This window comes from Balaenoptera borealis, assembly GCF_965194805.1.
Source record: "Balaenoptera borealis genome assembly, chromosome: 3".
NCBI classification, from domain to species: domain Eukaryota; kingdom Metazoa; phylum Chordata; class Mammalia; order Artiodactyla; family Balaenopteridae; genus Balaenoptera; species Balaenoptera borealis.
The window spans coordinates 81,449,936-81,475,402 of record NC_138866.1 but is presented as its reverse complement, the minus strand read 5'-3'; the positions used below and the strand labels follow the sequence as shown (position 1 = coordinate 81,475,402).

Here is a 25,467-nt window from a genome sequence, read left to right as displayed (position 1 = left end):
GTTGTCTTCCAAGTTTCCTACAATGTGATTATATTGTTTTTGTACTTCAAAAAGTTTCTATTAATGTTTGCTGGATTCATACATTCCTACTTTTTGTTTGAAAATGGCAGCTGCTATAATTACAGTGCACAATCATGACTTACCCTTGAGCAACACCCTAATGTACCCCAAATGCTGCCTCTCACCAGAGTACACATTCTCCCAGGAATGTGTCATACAAGTTAGAGACATATAATGCCATAGGATATAAATACGTAAAGACTGCATGGTTAAGAGTTCTTCTTTTTTTCCCTAATATAAATGACTAAAAACATTTCATACTGAAAATACAACTCTATTATTGATTAAAATGCAATATTCACATGATATCTTTGTGATAGTTTACTAGATTTCAAAATAATTATACAATTTTACAGGCTGCTTTGGGATACACTCCCTTAACATTCGGGGCACTTCAGTGAAAGAAATCTGAGAAGCAATGACATAAGGCTTATTATCTATAATCTAGTTACAGCAATTCAAATCTGAATTCCCTTACAATGCCTCACAACTCAACCTTGAAATGCACTCCCCTGAGAATCCTATACCTTTTCATATTATCTCTTTCTTTCATGAAATAATAAGCTGAACATAAATGTAAATCTTTAGTACCAATAAGGAGATACATCCTTAGAGGACAATATCCCATATAATGCACTGTAGTTCAGAACTGGGTACTTTTAACTACAAGGGTCTTTACCAGCATTAACTTCTTACACAGAATAGATAAAATATTCTGTAATATATAATTCTAGTCTATAGAATACAGAAGTCAGCCTGTGTCATCACAGTAAGTCTAAGTTGTTTTACAAAAGGTTTTGTGTGTGTGTGTATGAATGCATGTATGTATGTATGTACACTGTGTCAAACAGTATAAAGTATTTGTTACTATTACAGTCGAGAGTTTAAAAGCTACTGTTTTAGGGTACAGGCTTTGGAGTCTTCACCAGCTATGTAATCTTTGCCAAGCTATTCAACTTCCCCAAGCCCCAGCTTCCTCATCTTTGTAAATGGTGGTAATAATAGTAATAACATTTAAAATAGTTGTTATGAAGACTAAATCTATCAAATGATTTTAAGACAATGCTGGTAATAACTCAAATATTAGCTATCATTTAATTACATACTGGGAGCTATGTAAAAAAACCCGCAAGGTACTAAAGAACAAAAATGGAATCTAAGAAATATGAGAATGTCATTTACAAATAATCCACAACAGAAAAAATACAAATTTTTGGAAGCAGCATTTCATAACCAGAATTTTTAAAAAGCCACTTATATTCTTTGACATAATTATTTCACTCCTGTAAATTCATCCTAAGAAATTAATTGAACAGAAAAAAAACAATTATATGCAGAAAAGATGCCCATTACAATGTTACTTATAAGAGCTGGACACCTGAAGTGTTCACTAAGAAGAAAACAGCTATGTAAACTTATGGTACAACTTGATGAACTATTATAGGCATTAAAATAATGATTACTAAAAAACTATGTATAAGCATAGAAATTCTTTAAGTATATCCAGTGAAAATAAATAATAAATATTCATATGTACACTATTAAAACAAGTAAAATATATTTGTATGGAACCAGAAGCAACTGAAAACTATGTTGGGTTTTTAATTGATTTTGTTCTTTCTTTGATGTAATTATTGCTCCTTGTCCTCCCCAAAACAAAGAAAAGTCAGCATCTTAGTTCATTCAGGTTGCAATAACAAAATACGACAGACTGGGTAGCGAATAAACAACAGAAATTTATTTTTAACAGTTCTGGAGGCTGACAAGTTCAAGATCGAGATGCCAGCATGGCTGGGTACGGGCCTTCTTCCTGGTTCATAGCTAGGGACTTTTCACATGGTGCAAGGGGCTAGGGATCTCTGTGGAACCTCCATCCTCATGATTTAAGCACCTCCTAAAGGCCCCACCTCATTATACCATTGTCTTTGGAGGTTAGGATTTCAACATATGAGTTTGGTGGGGAAACAAACATTCAGACAATAGGAGTCAGTTAAAAGGATTCAGCTCAGTTTTCCTCCTCCTAAGTACCTAGCTAAATCTGTCTGAAAAGGCGTAAATGCGAAAATGGGAAGACTAGAAGTTAGCCATAATCAAACGACTTATTTGATGTATGCTGGGGCCTAGTACACATCACACAGTTGCAGACTCAACAATAATAGGGTCTATATAACATCAGATACATTCTTTTTCTTTTGGCTCGCTTAGAAGCTAAGTCTGGCTCTCTCCAGAAGTATCAAGATGAAAAACTGCTAAAGAAAACTAAGATGATTAGAGAGGCCACCTTGTCTTATTCATTCATCTCCTGTCTCTCCCCTTCCTTTTTGAAAAAATCATAACGCAGAGTTGAAGAATATCTTAATTTGATATGCTACTTATTAAAGTTATTTGCTATATTTTCTTAACCTTTACTAAGTTAATTAAGTTCGGTTTTTTAGATCAAATAATTCTCAAGAGAAAAAGCATATACATTTTTCATCATCGTATTTTTAAGTTCCTGATTTACATTCATTCAAAATCTTGATTTGTAGATAACTTAAAATTCATTCGTAAACCAAGTTTCAGTAATTATGTATCTAAGGCTGTTATTTTTGAATTAATGATACAGTTTCAGAATAATAATGCTAAACATCAGGCTAAATCAAAATATAAACAAATTTTTCCTTTAGCTGTTGATGACTATAAAATGAACTAAACATAAGCTTACAGACCTTTAGCTGTCCAAATTAAAGTCGGCACTAAACCACAAGCAATGAACTTCTAGCTAGCAGATCTAGCCTATCTCACCTATTAACAGGGATCCTAGTTGATTACAGTTGCGAAAAATTAAATGTCTAAATCTTTAATAACCTGAAAAAAAAATTCCTCTCCCCTTCTCCCATGAAAGTAGATTTTTTTCCCTCCATATAATTTGAAAACTCCTTCATTTGACTCTGAGAAAGATAGCTTTTCCCTGAAATTGATGGAGAGACATCAAATCTACTCATATGTACTTCCCAAATGTGCTCAGGTATTAAAATTGCTTTAAAAATGTTCACAATATAGATTTAAATTATTTTTTTGCTTGTTGGAATGTTTAAATTTTAAGTTTTTCTGAAAAGCAGCTTTTTAACATTTAAACTGAAATACAATTTTTCCAGCAGATCAATAATCCTTTTTAAAAAGTAACCTTACCTTCAGACTAAATGAAAATGAGCACTGATTATTTCATGAACATAGTACCTTTCTTCTCAAGAACTAAAAGTTCTTTTTAATATTCTCTTATCTCTAATCAAAAAATGTTATTGGGAGGGGAAGGGAGGTTACGTGTTATCTTAACATGGCTCTGAAGTAGGGCCATGTTATCCTGGTTTTACAGATGGAGAATCAAGCACAAAGACAGGTTACATGATTTGCCAAAGTCTTAATGGGACAGTCAGTAGTAACCACAGGATCATGTTAATTATGAACACCATGTTAATTGTAGAAATTTAATTAGTGAATTTTGTTTTGAAAAGGCCTTTCTAACCACATTAGGAATGGAGTACACAAAAAATACAAAACATTCTGTCAAAGACAATATAATTTATTTGGATAAAGCCCTACAAAATCAGTCAACATCTTGATCAGCCTCTCAGAAAACAAAGTTCTTAATAAAATCCAAATCTGGATAATTTATTCATATTTCATCTTCCTCTCTATTTCCTAATTCCCAACACCCCTCATTCTTGGTAGGACCATTATTACATGAGATCCTATTCATTTCCAATACTCTCAACTCCTCCAGGCTAAGCCCTTCCCTTTTCTTATCCTCCTCCCCTTGGCATAATCCTTTTCAATTTCCAATCCCAAAACGCTTACTCCTGTCTCTTTAAATTGCAGTGGCAGATGTCAATATTCATACTCCCACTCTAAGCAGCTCATCCTACACACTTATAAGATACACTGGTGCTGGCTCAGGATTCCTCTCTGCCTCAACTTCTGATACCAACCCAGCAACTTGAACAGCCACAGTGGTGACCTTTTTAAATATCCTAACAGATCCTGGTTCCTCTACTTCTAACAACCTTTTTCTACTTTAATCTTCCCTCATATGTTATCACTCTGGAGTCTGTGTTCTTTGATCAAAATCTTTCGATTTTCCCCACTTCCACTCTACATGCTCTTTAACTTTACCAAAACCTGTAGTCCCTCAAAACAGCTGTCACTTCTACTTGTCTACCTATCACTTCAAACTTATTTTCTTCAAAATCTAGTCTGGCCATTAAATATATGAGATATAGTGTAGTATAAATACAGTGCAATTTGAATCTCAGTTCTAACACTCCCTTTCGTGGCTGTGGGCAAGTTACTAAACCTCTCTTAAGTCTCAGTTATCTCATCTGTAAACTATGGATAACACTTAGCTCACATGGTCATTAGAAGGATTAAATCTAGGACAGTATCTGACACAAGCAGTAAAACAGTTTGCAAGACTCCTCTTTCCTGGACCTTGCTCTTCCAATTACCCACCTTTCCTTAAATCTTTTTTTCTCTTCCTCTCCATTATTGACACCATCTCATCCAACAAATAATCTCAACTATTAACACTTCCCCCTAAATTTATGTAATCTTACTTTTTGCTGTCTCCACTTCATCACTTCCCATTTTGTCTTCCATACTTTCTCTCCTACCTCTCAAGACTTTTCTTTTGTTGTCTCTTCTCACTCTCCCTTAAAAACACTCCTGATTCTCCCTATTCATTTTTCTATTACTATTTAATACTCTCCTTGGTCAATTTTCCACTTCAACTACAGGCATACTTGGGAGATACTGCAGGTTTGGTTTAGACCACTGAAATAACTTTTATGCTTGTTTGGGGTTTTTTTTCCATCTTCTTGGAATGCCCTTCCTCTTTCCATTGCCCTCTTCTCTGGCTGACTCCTAAATGCCATCTCTTTTCTGAAGGCTTCCTTCACACAACTCCCACTCTGTCATCCACCAAAGGTAGAATTACTTTCTTCTTAAGTCTTGAAGAACTTCATACGCAGAGCACTCACCACATTTCAGAGGGATCTAGTTCCCTTGCTGGATAGTGAAAGCAGTTATCAGGTTTTACCTACCTTTGTATCTCCGGGGCTAAATAAAAGTCAAGTGCCCAGTAGGCACTCAAATGTCACTGAACTGAAATTCTTGAAGAAAATCCAGAAAAACTAAGAAATCCATATATATAATTCAGCAACTAAAATTCTGAAATGTTTTTACATATTACTAAGGGGGCAAACCCAGAATTGATCCCTAATCCCAATCTCAGAATATCAATGTAATTCACAACAGAACAGTAAAAAATGTTTGGTGATTTTATGCCAAAGTTAATCATTAACATTCTGATGTGGTAAAAGTTACAATAACTTTGAAAAAGTGGCATCAAAGTCACATTTCACTAAATTCCATCTAAATTTCAGTAATGCAACTACTGAATACCAACACATTAACAAATACGGTGTATTTGTGAAAGTAATCTCTAACCAAGGGAATATACAAACAAAATGTGTCTAATCATAAGAAACAGTACCATTATATACTACCAGAAGAACAATTACATTCTGCATTCCAAGTCATAATGGCCTTTATCTAAACTATACTCCCTGTTTTACAGATAACATTTAGAAATAAAATAATAAAACTGATATTAGATTAAAATTTAATTTCCAATTACTCTTAAATTTACCAAAGCTTATTCTTCATACTCTAAATATAGAAAGAAAATGCCTTCCAAGGTAATTTTAAAATTTCAGATACAAAGTAATTTATGTAGTCAATCCTGTATTTATGAGCTACATGAATGATTAAATGTGGATTTCAGAAGTACAAAGAAAATCACTTCGGATTCTTGAACTAAAAGCAACACTAAAAGTTGATCAAATCCAACACTCTCATTTTAAATCAGAAAAATTAAAAGTCTAAATCTTCTAGGAAGCAGAAAAATAATATAAATCCATATTTATGAACAATTACAAATCTATAAATTATGGACATTCACTTCCATATTATAAGCAGAGACTGAATGACAATCTGGCATTTAAGATTTTATCATTTCTCTTCCTTAATCTTCAAATGTGATAAACTACATTGATTTTCTCATGTTGACATTCTTGCAATCTCACGATAAACTCGGTTTTACTGTGAGGCTTTGTTGTTTTTAGTTCACTGAATTGGGTTTAATTTGCTTCTTTTTGAAAATTCTCAGCCAGTATCTCTCAATATTTCCTCTCTCCCATTACCTCTTCTTTTGCAACCGTTAGCTGTAACTTGGACTTGTTCATCTTATCGTTCATGTTTCTTAATCTTCCTATTTTATAATCTCTATCTTTGGGTTCAGTCTTTAGACCTCAGTCATAGCAGGAGACTTTAGCTTTTTGTGCCATGGACCTCTTCGGCAGTCTGGTGAAGCCAATGGCCCCCTTTCTCAGAATATTAAAGGCTTAAAACAAAATACATAAAATTACAAAAGAAATCAATTATATTGAAATAATTATCAAAATATTTTTAATTTTGGTGCTTGCTTTGGCAGCACATATACTAAAATATTAATTTTGATATAGTAATGTTTTTGTACTAACATATTAAAATACAAGCTCTAGCAATGGCTTAATAACTATAATAATTTCAAACTAGTGATGACCTTAAGTGCTATTTCAAGATATCTGTAACAACTGAACAGCAATTGTACTGTAAGAAAAAAAAAAAATCTGATTTCTATTGGTATTACGGGTTGAATTGAATCTCTCCAAAAAAGATGTTGGGTCCTAACCCCCAGTACCACAGAATGTGACCTTATTTGGAAAGAGGGTCACTGCAGATGTAATTAGTTAAGAGAAGGTCATACTGGAGTTGAGTGTGCTCAATCCAGTAGTGTCCTTATGAGAAGATGGGCATGACACACATGTGGTACTTTGTTGCGGCAGCCCTAGGAAACTAATACAGTTGCCGTCACAAGGACCTCTGATGCTGCTATGCTTTGCTGGTATTTTCTTCAATTATGAAAGTAAACAAGTTTCAGTTAGAGATTAGTAAAAACACTCTGAATTCTAAGACTCTGTGTCTAAATCAATTTAACACCTCAGTCTGAGATCCATTACTAATGAATTATGTTTTAGCAAAAATAATGAACTATGTTTAAACAAAAATACACCAATAGGTTGGTTTGTTTGTTTTCCATTTCAAACCATTCTGAGTGCCACAAAAACAACATCTTGGGGATTTGTAATAACTTTAGTACTGGACTCTAAAATGAGATGCAGCTATGACATACAACTTGAGATAAACAGCGAATTAAACTTAAATGTTAAAGAATGAAAAAATTCATTGTCTGAGTTAATTTGTTACACTGAATAAATGTGAAATTATCCTTTAGTATTAGATTAACATGATTTGTATGAATAACCAAATGAGAAGATTTACTTTTGACACTTCTAGGCCAGTAAGTAAAGCATGAGGGCTGGTATCTTAATATATTCTTCTTAGAACTACTCAAGTTGATGTTTAAGCCCAATAGCCTGTTGTTCACTTATTTATCCAGAGACCATATTTATTTAAAAGAAAAAAAAAAAAGAGCACTACAAAGTTCTCCATCTGTGATGTATATATATTATCAAAGACACATGGCTATTAAATTAAGCTCAAAATGAGAAAGTCTTAAAAGATTATGAATGCACCAACTGTTTCCAAATTTATCTTGTTTCTTCAAAATTCATGCTTCTACTTCATAATACTACAAGATCTCTACTGGAAGTCTTTCATTTGCTTAAATATGTCAAAATCAACAATCTAATAAAATTGACCAATTAACAAATATGTATGTTACAAGTCTAGTGACTTGCACTGTGTCTATCGCTGTATTACTTTAGGGTAATTTAGCACAAGGGCCCATAATGATGCTTAGTTCAAATTCCTTGATTTACAAGTGAGCAAACTAAGGGCCACAAAGCCTGTCACTTGCCCAGAATCATAGAATAAATTAGTGACACTGAGGACAGAAATGCATCTCCCAATTCCAAGTCCAATGTTCTTTATATTATACCATACTGCATAAAAGTTGGTAAGAGTTAAATAAGTTATCTGCAGATGCCTTTTGTATGATCATTTTTTTTTGTATGATTTTAATTCTGCTTATATTTAAAAACAGTCCAACTGCCCCAAAACAACCTAACAAGTTTTTTGAAAAATCAATTTTATTATCCATCACATTTTAAAAGTAGGAACATGATCTCACTTCCACCTTCAAAATTGGTAAAATTTTTTTTTTCAAAGAGAACTGGACTGACATTTCAAGGCATAAGCACTCTCAGACACTGTTTCTTTTCTAGAGGGCAACTTAGCAGAAAAAATAAAACAACTTAAAATTTGCATCTTTTACTCCACTCCTAGATTATTTCAAGGAAAAAGTAATAAATTTGGATGAAGACAGAACTCAGGATCAAATGCAGCATTGTTCAGAAATAAGAGATATAGTAGACTGATTAAAACTAATATATGGGGGCTTCCCTGGTGGCGCAGTGGTTGAGAATCTGCCTGCCGATGCAGGGGACACGGGTTCGAGCCCTGGTCTCGGAAGATCCCACATGCCGCGGAGCAACTCGGCCCGTGAGCCACAACTACTGAGCCTGCGCGTCTGGAGCCTGTGCTCCGCAACAAGAGAGGCCGCGATAGCGAGAGGCCCGCGCACCGCGATGAAGAGTGGCCCCCGCTTGCCACAACTAGAGAAAGCCCTCGCACAGAAACGAAGACCCAACACAGTCGTACATACATACATACATAAAAAAAGAATGTAAGCAGATAAGAGTAGCATTAAAAAAATAAAAAATTAAAAAAAAAAAAAAAAAACTAATATATGTTATACAGTGAATATAATGTAGGTGTTAAAAATTATGTTTTAGGAAATATTTAATGACACAGGAAAATGTTCACAATATATTAAGGTATGATAGTACCTACTATGCAATTCTACTCTGTTGAAGCTACATGTATATACATAAATTACATAATACATGTGTAAAGCATTTATCACATATTTTTATTCTTGGCACATAGTAAAAATCCAATAAATGAATATGATTCATCATCAACATCACAGAAAAGGTAAAGTTTGATTATATATCAAATGTTAAGACTTATTAAATAAATAAATATTTGTTTAATAAATAAATTATTACTTACTCACTTTAAAGACCATTTTGTACATTATTTGAAATGAACTATTACTCTTGCATGGAGGGGTTTTTTTTTTTTTTTAAATGGCACTTTTAATGCAGTTCCAGTTCCTACTGAAGGTTAGAGAAGAAAAGCAGACTTTCACCAACCCTTCCCCAAGTTTGGCACTGCTAAGACAAAGTGTTATAGACATAATATGATCCTTCAGTAATTCTTGATTAATTATATACCCACAGTCAACCTCTGAGAACTATTCCTCTCTCCACACAGAACTCTAATTTCAAATAAGCATGTACTAGAGGATTTCAAAATGAGGCCTCTAAAGGCCTTACTAGATTTTACCACAATGGCTATCTAGAAAAGGTTAACAGTTTGCCAAGATATTGGTGATTTTCACTCTTTTAAAAGGTCGAAATCAGGTGGAAAAACATTCGAGTGTTAAGAACAGTCTCTACTTTAAGTAAATACCTATTGATTGTGGATTTAAAAAAAGAGAGTAAAGCAAAAGGAAAAAATAAACATAAGGCCCAAATAAAATCCATATTACAGGGCAGTTTTAAACTATGCTAAGGCTTTAAGGGCATCTACAATAATATATCTCTTGTTTCTTCATAACATGTATGATTGTATATAATAAATTGCCATTTCAAAACATTACTATATATATGAAAGATGAAATATGTAAGTTATCGGAATAAAGTCTACATTCCTAAGAAGTTCACTCTTTGTGGTTTAGCTATTACACAAACAATGCGGGCTATAATAAAACTGATTATCGGATGAACACATCACTTTCTAAAATAAAAAAAATTTAAAGTAACACCTCCAAGAATTTGTCCCCATGAAGAGTTAACATCTCATGGCAAAAAATTATATGTTAAAACATTATTCTTGTCCTACCAACATTAACATAACAAAGCCCGTAGTAGGGAAAAATTTACGAATAAACCAGGATAAATTTGTGAAAATAGAATTCTAAAAGTCTGGGTGAGTGAGATAATTTCCAAATTGTCCCATACTAAATACATTTAAAAGGCAATCCTACCAGTAAATACTGCCCTTAGGTGTTTCAAATATCAAATCTTTGGAATTAAACCACCAGGAATATTTATTCATTTTTAGTGTAAAAGTGGCATCATCCACTGATAATCACTACACCAAAAAACCTGTATTCTCAATTTGTCCATGACAAGTATTTGAAAAAGAGCTCACTTAAAAACTGTATTTCACAGGTGTGTCAATTCACATTCCCATATTAGCGTTTCTAATTAGCTGCACCCAAAAAGGAGGTATTCAATATTTTACTTTAAATATAGTAATTAGTCTTCTCCCATCTCCAAAATAGAACTTGACATTTTAATCCAGGCTACTTTCTTAAAAGAAGACAGCAGCAAAAATTATCGTCATTCTGTTCGGACTTTTAGCAGTTTTTCTCCTAACTAAGCGCTGAGATACTTCTTGATCTCTCTCAAAGTAGGTCTAATCTGCGGAAGGCAGTGAGACAGTGTACTGCACTGTGAATGGACAGCCAGGTATTTTATGAATGGAGGCGATCACGTGATCCCAGCACCTCCCCGAACTGATATTTCCCACATAACTGTGTCAACATTCTGAGAACAGGGGTAGTTGTTTGTGTGGGCGTCTGTTTTTGAATTTAACCTATAACTTCGAATTCTCCTTACTTTCTGAACTCAAAAATCTACATGAAGACAGACAATTGAGCTTCGAATTTTCTTCTTGGGAAATCCTTTCAAGATGTCCAAGGTGATGGATGTTTAATTATTTTTTTATGAATGAAGAGTGTGCTATGCAAATGAGGGCGATTCACAAAAAGAGAGAGAACATGGCGGCCACTTCTGCTTCTAGACCGCACTGACACTGCAGCAATCCACCTTCTCCCACCCCCGCTCATCAGAAGAGTGTGTTGAGGGGTGGGGGGACGCTGCTTGGCATTTCTCAAGCTATTTTATGTTAAACAAGCCTAGGCCTTGGACTTTAAAGTTTTCTCAGAAAGGTCTGATTCGAGGAATGCACTTTACTTAAAGGAATGCGTCCTAGGACTAGTCCTAACTCACTTAACTATTTCCAACCCTCCGAAGATAAAACTTGAATTTAATTACAAGAAAACGGACACAAATATTCGCATGGAATTAAACCCCGTCTCAATAGGAAACTGTTGCCGCATCATTATTCCTCCAGTCAGCTGTTATGTTAAAGCAAAATATTTAAAAGCCAAAGTATTTCGTTTGGAAAACATAAGGACAGCCCAAATAAACAAAAACTTAAGCCGGGACGCTCTACAAGTTAATGAATGAAGTCATCAACATGTTCAGCAATGTAAACAGTGTTAAATCAACGTAAACGGTGTGTTTCAATATAGCTGAAAGATAAAAATTAGCCTACAAAATTCTTTTATGCTCCTGATAAAGACAAATCCAGTATTCGCAAAGGCAAAATAGAATAGTTCAACATCTCCCACACTCCAGGTGTCCTTAATGCTATTAAATTATAAAAATGTTTCCCTCGCCCTATTTTTTACAAGAATCTTACAGGTCATAAGTTTAAAAAGGGCGGGGGGGGGGAGGGGGGAGGCTTAATCGGTATTTAAGAGTCACTGACTCATCGAATTAAGATTCAAGAGCAGTTTGCTGCAGGAGGTGCTCCCACACATTAGTTTCCAAGCGAAATAGCTATAAAGGAGTCTGGACGGATATTCAAGGTATGTTGACTGGTGTGCTAAAGTGAAAAAGGACAGGTCAGAGGTCTTCCAGGCACTGGGGTAATTTCTACCCCGTCTCCATCCATCTACATTATTCCATCTCATGGACGTACAATTGCCATTCCAGCCCAACTCCAGCCCAACATTCAATACCTTCTCCCAGAAGCAAGCAACTAAATACTGGGGGTGGGGGTGGGGGTCGGGGGTTGCTGCCATTAAATAAAATGGCTAAGGAAATCAAATGTTTTCTCCAGAACAGAATGCACTCAACTCTCCAGGATTGCAAGCACCCAAGTCTCCGAGGGGGTCTGGGGAGGTGCCGAGGAAGAATGGGGGGTGGGGGGGAAGTAATGTAGATCTGTGAGGTGCTTACTCGTTGTCAGAAGTCGCCGTCTCCTCGCTCATCTTTCCCTCACCGTGATCCGATCTGGAGATGGAGGAGCAACAGCAGGCGGAGGAGCAGCAGCGGCACCGAGGGGCAGGAGGCAGCGGCGGCCGGGGGGGCGCGGGGGCAGCGGCTCAGGGGCCTCACCATGGTGGATGCCTCACCCGGAACGGTGCCCCCCCAGCCGGGAACCCCGGCCACCCCCGCAGGGGGGTGGCGGCGACAACCTCCGCCGTGGCGACCCCAGCCTCTTCCCCCGCCTCAGCGCCCAACCAAGAGATCCGATGAGGCCGGGGAGGATTGGGAGCAAAGGAAAAAAGGAAGGGGGCTGTGAAGGCAGACTGGAGAGCGGCTCCTCCGGCCACTGGGGTGGAGCGCGGCGGGGTCCGGCCAGGAAGGAGCGAGCGGGCGGGCGGGCGGAGAACCCGGGAGCAGAGGCGGCGCTTCCCTCAGGGATGCGGCGAGGAGGAAGCAGGGCTCCGCTCGGTGGGGGCCGGCGGGGGGGTGCCGAGCCCAGGCTCCGGGCGGCGGCGGCGCGGTCCTGCCGGAGCCCACCCCACCATCTCCCGCCTCGCCGCCGGCTGCCCGCTCAGCCCCCGGCGGCGACCGGGCCGGTCCTTCGGGACTAGCAGAAGCGGGCGAGGGGCCTCACGGCGGCGGATTCCTCCAGACACGCTCCGGCCCGAACGACTCCAGAGGGGGGAGGAGGGGGCGGCGGGGCGCGTGTGAGGCAGGGGCGAGCGAACCAATCGTCCGCACCCGGGCCGGAGAAGAGCGGCGCGCCCGAGGTGCAGGGTCCCGAGAAGAGGCGGGAGAGCGAGGACAGCGGCCGCGAGCCCCCCACCAGCCAGTGCCCACCAGCAGCTCGGCGGGCCAGCTCCTCACGCTCGCCAGAGGGGAGCCGCTAGGGGGGCGGCGGAAGCGCTCACGCCGCCCGCTCCTTCCGCCGCCGCCGCCGCTGCCCAAACCGGGGGGCGCCCGCGGGAGAAGGAGGCGAAGTAGTCCCTGGTGATTTCTCCGGGACGCCGGCTTCCCGGAGGGCCGGAGCGGGTACGGGCTGGGCTTGCCGAGCGGGGTGCCCGGACTGAGAGGGCGTGTGGGTAGGAGGACTAAAAGCTTCGGCCTCCGGGCGAATCACTGCAACTCGAAGTCGTGTGCAGCATAGCAAGTTTCAGGAAAGTAGTTCCCTCCTCCCTTCATTTCCCAAATCGTTGTCGAGCCTCCGAGCGGCGAGAGGAGGAGGGAGGCGGAGGGATACGCAGGCACCGCGCTCATGTGCGTGCGCGCGCTCCAAACTCTTGGCACGCCGCGAAAGGGGGCGGGGGTGGGAGCTGCACGGGGAGCAGCTCGGAAGGTTGCATTGTTGCGGTGCGATGCTCCCCGTTACTCGCTTTGGAATATCCGGGTTGTTTGAACGGAGAGGCTAGAATGACAGTGTGCTCCAGGAGGAAACTGGAGGCTGCTCTGTTCTGGGTTTGTGTGTGTGTGTGTGTGTGTGTTTTCCTTGCAAAGAATGGAACTGGCATGAGTTCATCTTCAGTTGGTGGGGGTTGGAGAGAGGGACTGTACAAAGAGAGCTCCGCCTGCTGTCCCTCTGGTTGCACTGCTGCAGTCTCCTAGCTGCGTGCACACAGAGAGAGAGGGAGAGAGAGAGAGTGCGTGCGTGTGTGTGTGTGTGTGTGTGTGTGTGTGTGTGTTGGAGAGCGAGAAAGAGTTTTAATACCTTGGATTCTTACCGCGCAAGGGGTATGCTGTGCGGGGCATTCATCTCTGAAAGCTAGACTGGTTGTTAATGGAGAACGACTTCCATTGAGCCCTGGGTAGGCGTGTTACATGAATCTGGCGCAGCCAGAAGCACAGGAAATAACTCCCGCTGCGAGTGAGGTTGCATAACTATAGCGCAGAAGATGCCTCTGTGGCACGCACGAACTGCTCTAAACGGAGGCGGGACGATTATTCAATAGGCAGCTGCTGCGTTTGCATTGTTAGAGGACAATGTATGCATTCAGTTCAAAAGGTTTTTGTACAGAAACCTGCTGGGGTTGCGGGCCGGAGTCTAGGGTCTGCGGGACCAGAAGACTCAGAGCTCCTGTCTCTGCAAATTCTATTATCTCTTCTCTACCTAGAAAGCCAGCCTATATACATCATCAGTCCTGGCGGACTGAGTCCCAGGTTTCTGACGCATCTCCCGAGATATCAGTCTAGCTCTGTGTGCAGTGCTTTCTCTTCATTCTCAGGTTTGTGAGACCTGAGAATGAAGGTTCCTGCTCCTGCCACCTTGAGGGGTAGAACAATTCCTGAGGAAGAAGAAAGTGGGAGAACTCCCGAACGAGCCAGCACTCCTCTTTTGCCATCTCCAGAAAGTTTCAGGATTGCTGTTCTCGGGAGCCCTACACTAGCTTGTTAACAGTGTTTTGGACATAATAGGTGTTTAATAAGTGTTTGAGGAATAAATGAAGGAGTTTAGTCAGTCTGCCCAAAAAACCGTCCCATTGATTTCCGAGGTTTCTTTATGTAACTCTTGCTTCCTGCCTCGCAGCAGAATTATCCTTTTTGAGAGCAAGGAAGGGGCAGTGTTGGTGAAAGGAAGAGGTAAGGGGATCCTCCATAGTCAGAGGTTACCTCTGTTACCACTGAACCTGCATTTTTGGCCTTGTTCCTCCAAAGAACTTGTAACTGGGAGTGTTGGTACTACCCTGCTCTCCTTCCAGTACTCACCACTTTGCCTGCTCAGATTTGAATCAAGTTCCATCAGTTGTAATTTGTGTTCTAGACAATTTGTGTTCCAGGCAAGTTACTTAAACTCTGTGCCTGTGTAAATGGGGATAATAGTACCTAACTCCTAGAACTGCTGTACTGATTAATGAGGTGATAATATACTGAAAGCACTTAGAACAGACTAGGAGCTCAGTGTCTCGCTCTTACCATGATTTGGTAAAACGGAGATAATAGTAAACTCCATGACAAGGTGGTGGCAGTTGCTCTGAAGTTTCAATGTAAAGCATTCAGTAGCCTTGTTCAGCCATTCAACAAATAACCATCAGTTTTCTTCCATGTACCACTTTTGCTACACACATGGCCTGGTCCCTAGTAAGCCATCAATAAATCATAGCTCTCAGAGTTATTATGGGTAAGTAAGTACAAGGAAAGTTGGGTCACTTGCAAAGGCCTCCTTTTCTTTTGAAGAAAATTCATATCTGTTTGAGGTTCAAGTGCATCAGGAAAAGTATCAATTACAAACTTTGAGAGAAGATATGAAAACCATCTTGGCTGTCGCGTGCAAGGCACTGTGCTGGCTACTTGTACACACATTGCTTACCTAAAGGGACAAGGTATGATCAACAGCTCGAACTGATGCTTTCCAAATTGCTCCCAGTCCCATGACCAAGACACAGTCACCATCCATTCACTGCCTTTGGTGTTCCCCAGGCCATTCTCAGGACAATTTTGTGCCCTTCTTTAAAGGGTGAATTTGTAGCTCTCTCCTCTCACACAGTTGTTGAAGATCTTACCAACTTTAAAAGAAAAATTGTCTTTGAATGGCCAGAGCTCTTAGTCTTCTACCCTGAAACCATCAGAAATGGTCCTACAATGAAGCTCAGAGCCCAGGGGTCTTCTAGTCTGACTTTCTATCAGCAGCTGCCCTGGTCTATCCCAGTGTTTGGACCTTAAGAGGTACAAGAGACATAACAACAATGCAATGTGTGTTATGTCTTATTTGGATCCTGATTTAAACAAGTATTTTAAAATTTGAGGAGGAATCAGACTCCCTGACTTCAGACTATACTACAAAGCTATAGTAATCAAGACAATATGGTACTGGCACAAAAACAGAAATATAGATCAATGGAACAGGATAGAAAGCCCAGAGATAAACCGACGCACCTATGGTCAACTAATCTATGACAAAGGAGGCAAGGATATACAATGGAGAAAAGACACTCTCTTCAATAAGTGGCGCTGGGAAAACTGGACAGCTACATGTAAAAAATGATATTAGAATACTCCCTAACACCATACACAAAAATAAACTCAAAATGGATTAAAGACCTAAACGTAAGACCGGACACTATAAAACTCTTAGAGGAAAACATAGGAAGAACACTCTTTGACATAAATCACCACAAGATCTTTTTTGACCCACCTCCTAGGGTAATGGAAATAAAAACAAAAATAAGTAAATGGGACCTAATGAAACTTAAAAGCTTTTGCACAGCAAATGAAACTATAAACAAGAAGAAAAGGCAGCCCTCAGAATGGGAGAAAATATTTGCATACAAATCAATGGACAAAGGATTAATCTCCAAAATATATAAACAGTTCATGCAGCTCAATATCAAAAAAAGAAACAACCCCATCAAAAAATGGGCAGAAGACCTAAATAGACATTTCTCCACAGAAGACATACATATGGCCAAGAGGCACATGAAAAGGTGCTCAACATCACTAGTTATTAGAGAAATGCAAAGCAAAACTACAATGAGGTATCACGTCACACCGGTTAGAATGGGCATCATCGGAAAATCTACAAATAAATGCTGGAGAGGGTGTGGAGAAAAGGGAACCCCCTTGCATTGTTGGTGGGAATGTAAATTGGTACAGCCACTATGAAGAACAGTATGGTGGTTCCTTAAAAAACTAAAAATAGAATTACCATATGACCCAGCAATCCCACTACTGGGCATATACCCAGAAAAAACCATAATTCAAAAAGACACATGCACCCCAATGTTCACTGCAGCACTATTTACAATAGCCAGGTCATGGAAGCAACCTAAATGCCCATTGACAGACGAATGGATAAAGAAATGTGGTACATATATACAATGGAATACTTCTCAGCCATAAAAAGGAACAAAATTGGGTCATTTGTAGAGAAATGGATGGACCTAGAGACTGTTATATAGAGTGAAGTAAAAAGAAAAGAGAAAAATAAGTAAAAAGAAAGAGAAAAACAAATATATATTAACACATATATGTGGAATTTAGAAAATTGGTACAGATGAATTGGTTTGCAAGGCAGAAACAGAGACACAGATGTAGAGAAAAAACATATGGACACCATGGGGGGAAAACGGGGTGGGAGGAGGTGGGATGAATTGGGAGATTGGGATCGACATATTTACACTAATATGTATAAAATAGATAACTAATAAGAACCTGCTGTATAGCACAGAAAACTCTACTTCACTTTGCTGTACAGTAGAAACTAACACAACATTGTAAAACAACTATACCCCAATTAAAAAAAAAAAGAAAAAAAGGAAAAAAAAATCTATCTCACTCCTTAAAAAAATAATAAAATTTGAGATAATTGGAGAAACAAACACTAAATGGAAATTGATGATTATAAAGAATTGGTGTTGTGGTGTTGTGAAAGTCCTTATCTTTCAGAAATACATACTGAAATATTTACAAATGAATGACATAATATCTAAGATTTGCTTCAAAATAATCCAGTGGGGTCAGGAGTGGAGAGAAGTAGGTAGGAATTTAGATGAAACAAGATTGGTTATTCTGTACTATTTTATATATTTAAAAGTTTCCATAATAAAAAGGTTTTTTAAGTACACTGCAAGTACTGCTTTAATGTAGATTCCTAGGCGCCACACCAGAGATTGTGATCAGCAGATCAGCAATGGGACCAAGAAATCTGCTTTTCCAGAAGCATGCTAGGTACTAGATCCTTCTTAGCCCTTCACAGGCTTCTCCCTCTTTCCTTGCAACTATTTGTGTCATCCCATCTCTGAACACATCCCTGAGAGCTCATTCCAGCAGAACACAAAAAAGTGCGGTCCAACGTATATCACAGACTAAGGTAGGTACTGGTCAAGGCCAAAGGGCTGGTTTAGCTAGGGAAGGTAGCTAATCCAATAAGACTTGATAAGCCACGTGAGAAGATATAGATCACAATTTCACCCAAGTTCCAACTTCATTCAGCTGGTATAGCTACCAGTGAGCACTAGTCAAGAAGGATTCTATGGCCATGTCAGGGGTCAGCAGGGCAGGGGACACTTGTATTTGCTCAGTTGTGTTTTCTCAGGTGGGTCTTGGGAAAGAGGCTGGTCACAATTGCTGGTGCTCACAGGTGGCTCTCAGTACTATTGTCCTCAGCTTTAGGAATTAGCTACAGCCACTTAACCTGTTATAGATGATTAATTATCAAAATCTTGCATGAACCAACAGCACAATTGCCAACTAGTTGCCAGTATAGGATGCCATGAAAATTCAGGTACAACTGTGTTCTGGGTTCCATGTGTGTGTCAGACCAGGGTTCATAAGCATAGCAAAGGTAGCCTGTTTTCATGGAGGCACTGACAGACAGCATGTAGCTCTCCAAGGCTTTCTCCCTCTTTCCAGACCACTTGTCCATACTGATTATCTTTCTTATGTACTCAGAATTTGTCTTCACAGATTCTTTTTTTGTTTTGCCTTCACTGTTTTATACTTTTATTGATAATCCTCTCTCTCTCTCTCTCTCTCTCTCTCTCTTCCTAATCAACTTTTTTGAGTTCATGTTTCTTTTAAGTGGCTTGAAGGCAGAGGCTGCATTTCACATTTTTTGCTATTCTCTTTAGCAGTGGTTTCAAGTAATGGAGGCTTTTCAAATATTATGCAAAGGCCTTATGTATGTATGAAAATGATGCTGTGTTGACTGACACTGTGATGGAAATCAGGAGTCCCTCTGGCTTCCTATTGTGACTTCAACACTGCTGCAGTTCAGCATTTCACACACTCTGTCCCTTGCACTAATAAGCTCTCAGCAGATATCTGTATTCTTGGAAAGCAAAAAGGAGACAGCCATGCCAACATTTGAGGTTCTAACAGTACATAAAATATATGTACACATTTCCATTTCTAAACTTACTCTTAACATTACCCCTTAGCAGATGTTATTAAAATTTTGTATTTTGTATTTTAAAACTGTAGTTAATGTGTACCTAGATCAAAGGGGACTCTTTTTTCATGCTGTACTTTGTTTAATGAATGTTTTGGGGTTCTTTTGTTCTTTGTTTTTTGTGTTTTTTTTTTTTTCAGTGTAACCAGTCTCTTGGCTAATGAGCTCTGCCTCTCAGTGGAATTACTAAATGGTAACCATGTTTCTAAATAGTTTCCTTGCCTCTGGCATGAGTCTTGTTTCTCCATCACTAGGGTTTCTATGTTCTTCCAAACTAATACAAAGTATAAAGGATAAGTATGCTATTTTATTTTTCTCCCAAAGGACAGCAATTGTTGCCCTGGTAGTATCCGGCGAGTGTGAAATCAGTTTACGTTTAATGCTATAACTGCCTTTTACAGGAAGTTTCCACAAGATTACAACCAGTACAAGGGAAATGAGCCGTCTGCGATTTCCTTTCTTTTCAGTATAATCTTAGCAGGGAGGATGCTTACCAGGCCCCACACTACTAAATAAAGCACTCCTCCCTTACCATCATTCTCCCAAATGGCTTTGGAATGCTCGTTCCTTGAAGGTTATATCCCGTTACAACAAAAATGAAGGATTGAATATGCGTTACATAACATTTCCAAGGTCATGTGGCATGCAACACAAGTTCAGTACAACAAAAGAGTCTGAGCAGTTCCTTGGTTTCTGTTCTAAATATGGCATTTCACTTCCCTTTTAGTGAGTAATAAATAATTAGCCATTGCATAGGACTTTAAAACTTACAGTGTCCTTCAGGAACTTACCTTCCTAACACTCTTGCCCACTAGGTATTATCAACTCCAATTTACAGAGAGAATTAGAACTGAAGATCAGAGAGGTTAGGTGACTTGCCAGAGGTCACACATTAGTGAGGATGTAGCTAGAGGTGAAACTCAAATTTTCTCCTTCATGGGACTTCTCTGGATGTTCAGTGGTTAAGACTCTGCGCTTCCAATGCAGGGGATGCAGGTTCCATCCATGGTCGGGGAACTGAGATCCCACATGCCATCTGGCATGGCCAAAAACTTAAAAAAAAAAAAAAATTTCTCCTTCAAAAGCCCACATATGTGTGTGTTTGTGTGTATTATATGGAACTTTTCAAAGGCAGAATCCTTCGTGGGATATTCTTTCTATTTCAAGTCAGTATTACTGTAGATGATGACTTGGCAGGAGAACTCTTCTTTAGATAAAGGGAGTATTGAATTCCCTGGCTGTTTTATCAACTGCCTTCTGTGGGCGTCAGGTAGTAAATTCTCTTATACTATCAGTTCTCAGAATGTGATCTGAACACTTCTGGGGTCTCCTTTGCAGATTGGTAGCTAGTTCTAGAGCCTTCATAGGAAGACTACTTCCATCAGAAGGCAAAAACATCTGATTGTCTTTTGGTCATCCCAGCAGCTTTGATGATCATGGAAGCTACTAGCCATACGTGGCTGTTTCAATTTAAATTAATTAAATTCAATAAGATTAAAAATTTACTCCTCAGTTATACTAGCTACATTTCAAGTACTCAATAGCCACAGATGGTTAGTGGCTACTATATTGGACAGTTCAGATAGAGAACATTTCTGTCACCACAGAAAGTTCTTTGGGGCACTTTAACATGCAGATGTACTAGCTGTAACCAACACAGGTAGTTATCTTGTTATTAATACAGACACCTAGCAATAATTATGTTATCAAATATGTTATTATTGGTTTGAACTGAGGCACTGTATTCCCTCTTTTCATCTTAATATGTCTTCATTTACAGCAGAAACTAACACATTGTAAAGCAATTATACTCCAATAAAAAAAAACTGTCTTCATTGCCCTCAACTAAAGGTAAAAGGGAGGATAATTTCATAATTAATGTCTTTGATAAACCCACAGAAGATCTCTGTATTGGGATCTCTCTATATTGGGAAGATCTCTATACTGATTCATTGATCTATTTCTTTTATAAAAAATGCTTTAAATGCTCATGTTTAATACCGTAAATCCTTGCTACTCAAAGCAGCATAGCTCCACCTGGGAACTTGTTAGAAATGCAGACTCTTGGTCTCCACCCCAGCCCTACTGAATTCTACTTTGCATTTTAACAAGATCCCCAGGTAATTCATCTGCACACTAAAGTTTAAGAAGTCCTGCTGAAGATTTCTTTCTAATTATGGGACTTTCCTAACCTTGACTAGGTCTATTGTTCTTCAGGATTTTGTATAAAAGTAAAATATTCCTTTTATAAAAGTAAAATATTCCCCCCATTATTTCCAGCCCTTTTACCTGGCCCCCCTAAGAGGATTTTTGTTCCTGTTTTCTTTTAGCCTCTTCTTTCTGGTCTAGGATTTAGACCGCCCAGCACCTTATCTCCGCTTCTATCTGGATTAAGCCTACTATGCACTCTGAGCTCCTTGCAGTCCGGGGACTCTGCCAGTGGACTGACTGTGCCCTTGAGGTCTGCCCCTTTCCTCACCCCCTCCCTGTTTCCCTCTTTTCTCTCAAAGCTTCCTACTTTCCTAAAAAACATTCTTTTTTTAGGCAAGTTGGGGTACTCTCTGTTTCTAAGCTGAAGGTTCCCTCCTTTCCCCACTCTGCAACATCACACTTTAATTGGAATTTATTACACTTTATTAGGCATGAGTGAACCCTGCTGGTTCTACACAGCCCACTCAGGGAGTCTTAAAACTTTGCATGTCCTAACTTCTATTTGCTCTACTATAATCTAAAAACAAACTTAAGACCCTGTGTTTACATATAACATTGGCCCTTCCAGCCCTCCATCTATGTTGGCAATGTGTGTGTGTGTGTGTGTGTGTGTGTGTGTGTGTGTGTGTGTATGTGTACACACATATATAATATATAGTTTAATAGTTATAATTCAAAGAATATAGAAGTTTAGGCAATAGTGATAGAAGGAAGGAGAGCTATAGAGGAAATGTCAGTCTTAGAGGGAAAAGATAGCAGTTATTTTTGTTATCTGCTTTGTATAACATCTTGTGTTATCTAAGTGTTTCCTTTTGGTTTTCCATGTCTTCCTAGATATATTGTGAGATTTTGGAGAGCAGTAAAAAGGCTGTTGCAATGGTCTACATAAGAAAAAAATTAGGGCACTGGTCGGGGGCTAGAGAGAAGAGAATGGATACAAATAGCAATACATGTTGGTTACAGAATATTCAGGACTACTTGAGGTTCTGGGAGCGAACCTGCTTTTCAGAAACTTACAGTCTAGCTAGGAAGACATGGAAAACCAAAAGGAAGCATTTAGAAAATACAAGATGTTATATGAACAAATGTCGTGGCAAGTAGTAAAAATAACTACTGTTGTTTCCCTCTAATGACAATAATCTTATTAGCATCCCCAAATATATCCCTTTTGGAATCCTATGATAATATCTTTAGTATCTTTGTATGATAAAATCTAAAGTATACACCATGTGCTGTGTTTAAAAATTATTAGATACTGAAAACTTCAGTTCCAGTGACATCTGGCCAGTCCTTACATCACCAGAAAGAGATGCTTTCATTCTCCGTAAGATTTAAAATCCTAAGAAGACACAGACTTTCCTTCATACTAGAGAATGCCACCCTCAGCTCTAAAGCTCTTTATCAGGAAGCCCTAAAACACTTCACACCCTTATTATCTTCTGGGTCTTAGCCAATCTTTGTTTATTTCAAGTTGGCTTCCTTGGTTGGATCATCCCAGTCTTCCTTCTGGGTCCCCTGCCAAGCTGTGCCAAGTACTTTGAACAGTTTCTCTTTACTAACTTATTGTCCTGGCTTATTTGAAGTACATCCCCTGCTAGTTTCCATAGAGCTTTTAGAATTGATTTGGTAAAATGAAATTGTTTTCTACAGTCCTACACTATTTGGTCTAGTCTACATCTTAGAAATGAGTTACTCTTGACAGTCCCATGACATTATTGTTAATTACGTATTTGTTTAATGTCTATATTTAGTTATTCATCGTTTCCAAGTTTTTATAAAACCTCAGTATTCATGTGTATCAAATTGCTTTTGTATAATAACTTATAAAGTGAGCTCTGTGATAGGTCAGACAGCTGTCTCTGGAGCTCCTATCCATTCAAATGTATAAATGATATTAGAGATTATGCCAAGCTTTCACTCAAATTCATAAATTCTATTTATGTATGATTCCAGTTTATTTTATACTTTTCATATATCTACAATGTCAAATTTCCTTGGAAATCACTTGAAATGTAACTCATTTAATTCTAACAATAATTATTTCTTGGTTTTTTATTCTTTTTCATCACCTTCACTTCTGATATTGATCTTCTTTTATAAAACCAAAAGTACTCAGTAAAGGATAGAGAGAAGCTTCAGAAAAATTATCATCAGAATTCATTGGAGAGTGGTGTTACGTCCACCTCTCAAAAGATCCATCTTTAATAAATACACAAAAGCTATCTATACCAGAAGTATTAATTAATTGATTGATTATTTTATATGCCAGGCAAAGTACTAGAGATGAAATTAAAGCAGTACTTGATTTCAAAGAACTCATGTCTGGTGAAGATGTAAGTTGGTAAATCACCATGGTAAGTGCTATAAGAGTTACAAATAAAGTGCTACAGGAACAACTGGTTTTGCTTCACTTAAAATAGAGGATTGACAGTAGGTGAGTACTCAGGGGGGAAAAAATCAGTTTTCTTCCTTTCGTGTAGGGAAAAATCAGTTCTTCCCTACTATGTTTCTCTCCTGTGTGTCTCTGTTACTTTTACACAGAACACCTCACTTTTGATTACCAAACATGTAGAGGTTTTTCCCCCACACCAAACGACGCCAGGTGCATGTCCTACAATTTAACTCAATTCTGCCACCATCTACCTGGAGGTAGCATCAAATTTCATAGGTTAAGGCCTCAGTCCCACAAAACTGCCCCCCAACTTCATACGCCAGTTACAAGCCCAGGTTATCACCTAGGCTTCTGACCAATAGGCTATAGATGGGAGATTCCAAAGGCCCCTCCTCAGGTTTAATTTGCTAGAGCAGCTCACCAAATTAGGGAAGTATTTACTGATGTTTACCAGTTTATTATAAAAGGATATGATAAAGGATAAAGATGAACCTCTAGATAGAAGCAATGTGTAGGGCAAGGTATGGGGAAAGGGGTAGAGATTCCATGTGTTCACCAACCCAGAAGCTCTCTGAACCCCCTACTATTGGCATTTTATGGAGGCTTCCTCACATAGGCATGATCAATTATTAACTCAGTTTCTACTTCCCTATCCCCTCTCTGGAAGATAAGGGATGGGGCCAAAAATTCCAAGCTTCTGATCATGGCTTGTCCCCCATCCAGAAGCCCACCCAGAGTCACCTTATTAGAACAAAAGATGTTCCCAGCTCTCTTATCACTTAGGAATTTACAAGAGTTTTAGGAGCTCTGTGTCAGGGATTGGGGTCAAAGACAAATACTAGAACAAGAGATGGTCCAATGTTCTTCTTTCTTTCTTTTTTTAAAGATCTTTATTGGAGTAATATTGCTTTACAATGTTGTGCTAGTTTCTGCTATATAACAAAGTGAATCGGCTGTATGTATACGTATATCCCCATATCCCTTCCCTCTTGTGTCTCCCTCCCACCCTCCATTTTAATTTTTTTTTTTTTTTTTTGTCTGTGTGGGTCTTCATTGCTGCACACGGGCTTTCTCTAGTTGCGGCGAGCAGGGGCTACTCTTCATCGTGGTGCGCAGGCTTCTCATTGCAGTGGCTTCTCTTGTTGCAGAGCATGGGATCCAGGCGCGTGAACTTCTGTAGTTGTGGCTCGCAGGCTCTAGACCTCAGGAGAAGTAATTGTGGCACGTGGGCTTAGTTGCTCTGTGGCATGTGGGATCTTCCCGGACCAGGGATTGAACCCATGTCCCCTGCATTGGCAGGCAGATTCTTATCCACTGCGCCACCAGGGAAGCCCCCTCCCACCCTCCTTATACCACCCCTCTAGGTGGTCACAAAGCACCCAGCTGATCTCCCTGTGCCATGCAGCTGCTTCCCACTAGCTATCTATATTACATTTGGTAGTGTATATATGTCAATGTTACTCTCTCACTTTGTCCCAGCTTACCCTTCCCCCTCCCCATGTCCTCAAGTCCATTCTCTATGTCTGCATCTTTATTCCTGTCCTGCCCCTAGGTTCTTCAGAACCATTTTTTTTTAGATTCCATATATATGTGTTAGCATACGGTATTTGTATTTCTCTTTCTGACTTAACTTC

General features: G+C 39.2%; 1 protein-coding gene across 1 annotated transcript in view; it reads right to left on the bottom strand.

Moving 5' to 3' along the window:
- The window catches only part of SPRED1 (sprouty related EVH1 domain containing 1), a 120,515-nt gene extending 106,820 nt beyond the window's left edge, over window positions 1-13,695 (bottom strand). Inside the window, exon 1 of the mRNA XM_082385022.1 lies at window positions 12,321-13,695. Within this exon, the coding sequence (XP_082241148.1) occupies window positions 12,321-12,352 (32 nt within the window). The 5' untranslated portion in view covers window positions 12,353-13,695. The remainder of the gene's footprint in view (window positions 1-12,320) is intronic.
- Window positions 13,696-25,467: the final 11,772 nt, after the last annotated feature.